General features: G+C 37.7%; 1 protein-coding gene across 1 annotated transcript; it reads left to right on the top strand.

Moving 5' to 3' along the window:
* The first annotated feature begins 557 nt into the window (after positions 1 to 557).
* LOC112085211 lies at positions 558 to 2,794 on the top strand. The gene is made up of 4 exons (XM_024154347.1): positions 558 to 871; positions 971 to 1,592; positions 1,684 to 2,631; positions 2,720 to 2,794. The coding sequence occupies exons 1-4, from the start codon at positions 558 to 560 to the stop codon at positions 2,792 to 2,794; spliced, it is 1,959 nt and encodes a 652-aa protein (XP_024010115.1).
* Positions 2,795 to 5,503: the final 2,709 nt, after the last annotated feature.

Here is a 5,503-nt window from a genome sequence, read left to right as displayed (position 1 = left end):
CGTACAAAGTAGAGGTGGTAAAAAATATTTTGTGACATTTATAAATGATCACACAAAATATTGCTATGTATACTTGTTACATAGCAAAGATGAAAGGAAGAACGATCTATTTCCACCTCATAACTATGATATAGCACCATTTCTACACAGAGTTTGACCCTCGATCCAGTTCCACACAGTTTGAAAGTTCTAGCTCTATATCTCCACCATATCAAATTTCGAAACCTGTATCTCCATTAATTGAAAATTTGCAACCAATTCACCCATAAATCACGATTAATGTTGGTTTACTGTATACCAATCCGTACTTAACCAATCAAAAATGGAAAAAACCAGTATTGAACCAATTACGAGCTAATTTGAATGAATTAACCAATAATTAGCCCCACCCACCCAATAATCCACCCGATATATTCTAACTTAAACCCAGAAACTTAAATCCCTAATTCTAAAAATCCCAAATCACGAACTCTTAAACCCGACGAACCCTAGTTTTAACTGCAGTGATTTCGAAGCTGAGTGGAGCGAAATTGTGTGCTTCTTTCAAGATATCGACAATGGATGTGGTCGATTGGAACGATGTCCCTGAGGTTGAAGAGGATTCCGATGGTGAAGATGTAAGAGAGCAAAATCAGTATAACATCGAGGGGACATTAATTGAGTTTGAAGATGAACCTTCTATTATGCATAATGTGTATCCCGAAAGTGAAAGTGATGAAGATGAAGCTGTCAGAACAAGGAGACGACATAACACCATCAGAAGAGGTGATGGAAGGTTGTACGAAGGACAAATTTTCATGAATGGAATAGCCTTTAAAGAGGTTGTTCTTGACTACGCACTCAGAACAGCTCGCAACCTCAAGCAGTACAGGTATGATTAAACGAAGCTTGGCTATGAATGTGTGGGTAGCTGTGATGGTGGTAGCTGTGATTGGCGTATCTATTGTTCAACTACTCCAAAAGATTTTAGGTGGCAGGTTAAGGTGTTTGTTTCAAAGCATTCATGTGTTCCTAATGGGTCTTGTGAGATGTTAAAGGTTCCAGTGATTGCACGGTTGTTTCTAGATAAGATTAGAGATGAGCCGAAGTACTTTATGCCTATGAAGATTGAAGAAATTGTTAAGGAGAAATGGAAGATCACTGTCTCGAGGCCTCAATGTCAAGCTGCAAGAAATAAGGCATTGAGGTGGATTGAAAAAGAATATGCTGAGCAGTTTTCTCGTCTCAGGGATTATGAAGCTGAGATACTAATCTCAAACCCGAATTCTAGTGTGGAAATTGACACAATCACGAATGCTGAAGGATTAGATGTGTTCAACAGATTCTATGTCTGCTTTGATAATCTCAGAAAATCATGGAAGGCCACATGTAGACCACTTATAGGAATGGATGGATGCTTTATAAGAGCTAAGATGAAAGGGCAGTTATTAGTTGCAATGGGTCGAGATGTGGATAACCGAATATATCCTATAGCATGGGCTGTTGTACAAGTGGAAAACAAAGAAAATTGGTTGTGGTTTGTGCGGAAGATTAAGGTTGATTTGGATCTAGGAGATGGTGAAGGATACGTAATGGTCTCGGATCGTCACAAGGTAAGTTAGCTTCTTCTTATATTTATGCATATATATGTTAATATGTTATAAAAGTATGTTAATTTACATGTAACTTCTTTTTCTATTTCAGGGATTGATATATGCTGTTAATCTTGAGCTGCCAAATATCGAGCATAGAAAATGTGTTAGACACATCTATATGAACGTGAAGGCTAAGCATGGAAAGAAGACTCACATGAAGCCGTTTATTTGGAACCTTGCATGGAGCTACAACGAGGCTGAATTTCAAGAAAACTTAGACAGGTTAAACAACTATGATTCGGGTGTCTATGCGGATGTGATGAAGACAGACCCGAGGACTTGGTGTAGGGCTTTCTACAAGCTTGGACCTCACTGTGAAGATGTCGAGAATAATTCTACAGAATCTTGGAATGGTTCGATAGTAAAAGCAAGAGAGAAGGCATTTGTGCCAATGCTAGCTACCATTGCTCGACAGGCAATGGTGCGTATCGCTAAGAGAGATGTCAAATCTCATGCCCACAAAGGTTTATGTACCCCATACGTGGTTAATTATCTTGCAGCTGAAGAGGAAAAAGCTGCTGATTGCACGGTTCATAGAAGCACAAACAATACTTATCTGGTTGATCTTAGTGGATGTGGTTATCGTGTGAGCTTGCCAAATAGAACTTGTACTTGCAGAAGGTGGGAGATTACAGGGATTCCTTGTGAGCATGCTTATGCAGTTTTGAAGAATAAAAAAATTGATGCTGAGCTTTATGTGAGTCCATGGTTTCATACTTCAATGTGGAGGAAGACATATACAGATGGACTAGTTCCAATCAGGGGTTCACGTTTTTGGCCAATTGTTGGTGCTCCACCACTTCATGAGCCGCCAGAGCCAGCACAACCTGGTCGGAAGAAAGGAAAAGATGGTGTTAGTAAGCCTGACACAAAAAGAAAGAAAGGAAAAAATGAGTCTCCTACGAAGAAAAAGCCAGTACTGTTAAAGAGGATAATGCATTGTAAAATCTGTGGTACAGCTAATCATAATTCTCGATTCCACAATATGAAAAAACAGGTTTGTCTTTGTTTTTGTGTTTTTGTTTTGTGGTTTGTCATTGTTTATATTTCTCTTGAATAATGATTTTTTTCTGGTTTTCTTACAGCCTTTTCTAGGTGAATCTAGCGAGGTTCAAGCATCTCAAGGGGAAGCATCTCAAGGAACTCTCACTCAGATTTGAGAAACTTGTGGAATTTGCGGTTTGTTTTTGGAGCATGCGGATATAAGGAGCTTAGGTGTCTGTTTTTGTAGCTTCTTTTAAACTAGTATTGTACTCTGTTTTTCGGGTTTGATTGTTATGGTCAGATTTTCTTGGATTTAACATTAGTTATGGTCTGCTTGGATTTAACGTAAGAATGTTTTATCCATTCTGATGATGTTACAAATTTCTAAATAGATAACAAACTCCTACAGGTCTTAACGATAAACAAGGTCTTACACAGCGAAAATAAACAAGCTTAAACCAGATTTTACACAAACACAATCCAATTCGACTTAACCTATGAGTTTACAAACACCAAAAGCGATCATCATACAACCAATTCTTACAACAACCATCATCTTCTTCATGTTGGATTTCACTTCAACCATTGCTTCTTCCATCCTCTCAAAGACCTCCTTCTCTATCTTCATTTCAAACTTCGCAAACATAATCTTCTCCATCTCCATACGTTCTGTTGCAATTTGTAATTTGCAATTTACAATCACTTTCGAGTTGGGAATTTTGGAACCAGGATTTAGGGTTCATCATCAGCTTTTGGAATTAGGGATATCGATCAAGAGTCTGGGTTAAAAGGTCGGGTTTAAAAGTCGGGTATAAAGATCGGGTTTAAAAATCGAGTCTACGGGTCGGGTTTTCAATTGCGTTAACTAACGGTTTATGTGGTTTGGTTTCGGGTTTAGATTATAAACCGATAAAACCAACATCTATGGGGATACAGGTTTCAAAATTTGATATGGTGGAGATATAGAGCTAGAACTTTCAAACTGTGTGGATATGGATTGAGGGTCAAACTCTGTGTAGAAATGGTGCTATATCATAGTTATGAGGTGGAAATAGATCGTTCTTCCAAGATGAAACTTTCGAAAAGTTCAAAGAATACAAACGTGAAGTTGAGAACCAACTAAATAAAACTATTAAAATAGTTAGAAGTGATAGAGGAGGTGAATATGATGGACCGTTTAATGCCTTTTGTCAAAAACAAGGGATTATCCATCAAACAACTGCTCCTTATTCACCAGAATCTAATGGAGTTGCAGAACACAAGAACCGGACTCTTAAAGAGTTGATTAATGCAATGTTGTAGGAATCTGGGTTACCCAAGAACATGTGGGGGGAAGCATTGCTTACCAAAAATTATATCTTGAACAAAATACCACACAAAGTCACAGGAAAAATTCTCTATGAACTTTGGAAAGGTAATGAACAATCGTATAAATACTTGAAAGTGTGGGGGTGCCTAGCAAAAGTTGCAGCACCAACTCCGAAAAAGGTCACAAATGAAGCTACAAATGAAGATGGACCTAGACGAATCAAGTTCTTCTAAAAATGAAGCTAGCACTCCTGGAACTTCAGAAAACATTGAAGATGGACCTAGACAAAGCAAACAAGCTCGTAAGGCAAAATCCTTTGGGGATGATTTCTCGATGGTTCTTCTTTTAGAAAACGAATCTAGGACATATGCTGAAGCTATGTCTATACCAGACACTCCTTTTTGGAAGGAAAGTGTCAATAATGAGATGGAATCTACTAAACAAACCCACACATACTACATCACTGATTTACCTGAAGGGTTTAAAGCATTGGGTGTAGATGGATTTTTAAAACAAAGTTGAAAACCGATGGGTCAATTGAAAAGTACAAGGCCAGGCTTGTGGTGCAAGGATTTCGACAAAACGAAGGATTGGATTTTTTTGACACCTATTCTCCAGTAACGAGAATAACTTCAATAAGAATGCTGATTGGAATAGCAGCATTAAGAGACCTAGAGATCCATCAAATGGATGTAAAAACTGTCTTTCTAAATGGTAATTTAGAAGAGGAGATTTACATGAAACAACCAGAGGGGTTTGTAATACCTGGACAAGAACACAAAGTTTGTAGACTTGTGAAATCACTGTATGGACGTAAACAAGCTCCAAAACAATGGCATGAAAAATTTGAAAGTGTTATGTTGTCAAATGTTTTCAGCATAAATGAATGTGATAAATGTCTTTATTTCAAAAGTACCTCACAAGGGTATATTTTGTTATGTTTGTATGTCGATGATATGCTCATTCTTGGAAGCAACAAACACATCATCAATCAAACTAAGAACATGATAAAGAGCAAGTTTGATATGAAAGATAAAGGATTAGCAGATGTAATTCTGGGGATCAAAATCATTAGAACTTCTGAAGGATACATTCTGACTCAATCTCATTATGCTGAAAAGGTACTTGAGAGGTTCAAAGCTTACTCAAATGGTACAGCAAAAACTCCTTGTGGACCCTCATCTCCATTTGAATAAAAACAAGAAGGGTGAATCAGTGTCACAACTGGAGTATGGAGTGATTGGAAGTCTGATGTACTTAACAAATTGTACTAGACCTGACTTAGCGCACACAGTCAATGTACTGAGTCGTTATACAAGTCATCCAAGACATACACATTGGAAAGGCATAATAAGAGTATTAAATTACCTACGTTATACAAAATACTATGGTTTGAATTATGGTAAAGAACCAGCAGTTCTAGAAGGATATAGTGATGCCAAGTGGATTTTGCGATTCTAAGAACTCAAAATCAACTAGTGGATATGTCTTTATGCTAGGAGGTGCAGCCGTGTCCTGGAGATCTGGCAAACAAACTCTATTAGCTAGATCCACGATGGAATCAGAGTTTATAACA

Source organism: Eutrema salsugineum, unplaced genomic scaffold (assembly GCF_000478725.1).
Source record: "Eutrema salsugineum unplaced genomic scaffold, Eutsalg1_0 scaffold_9, whole genome shotgun sequence".
Classification (NCBI taxonomy): domain Eukaryota; kingdom Viridiplantae; phylum Streptophyta; class Magnoliopsida; order Brassicales; family Brassicaceae; genus Eutrema; species Eutrema salsugineum.
This window is presented reverse-complemented; position numbering and strand designations above follow the sequence as displayed.

Coding starts and splice junctions, on each gene's coding strand:
- LOC112085211 (XM_024154347.1), top strand. CDS start 558: ATGGATGTGGTCGATTGGAACGATGTCCCTGAGGTTGAAGAGGATTCC. Junction 872..970: donor CGCAACCTCAAGCAGTACAG/GTATGATTAAAC, acceptor AAAAGATTTTAG/GTGGCAGGTTAAGGTGTTTG. Junction 1,593..1,683: donor TGGTCTCGGATCGTCACAAG/GTAAGTTAGCTT, acceptor TTTCTATTTCAG/GGATTGATATATGCTGTTAA.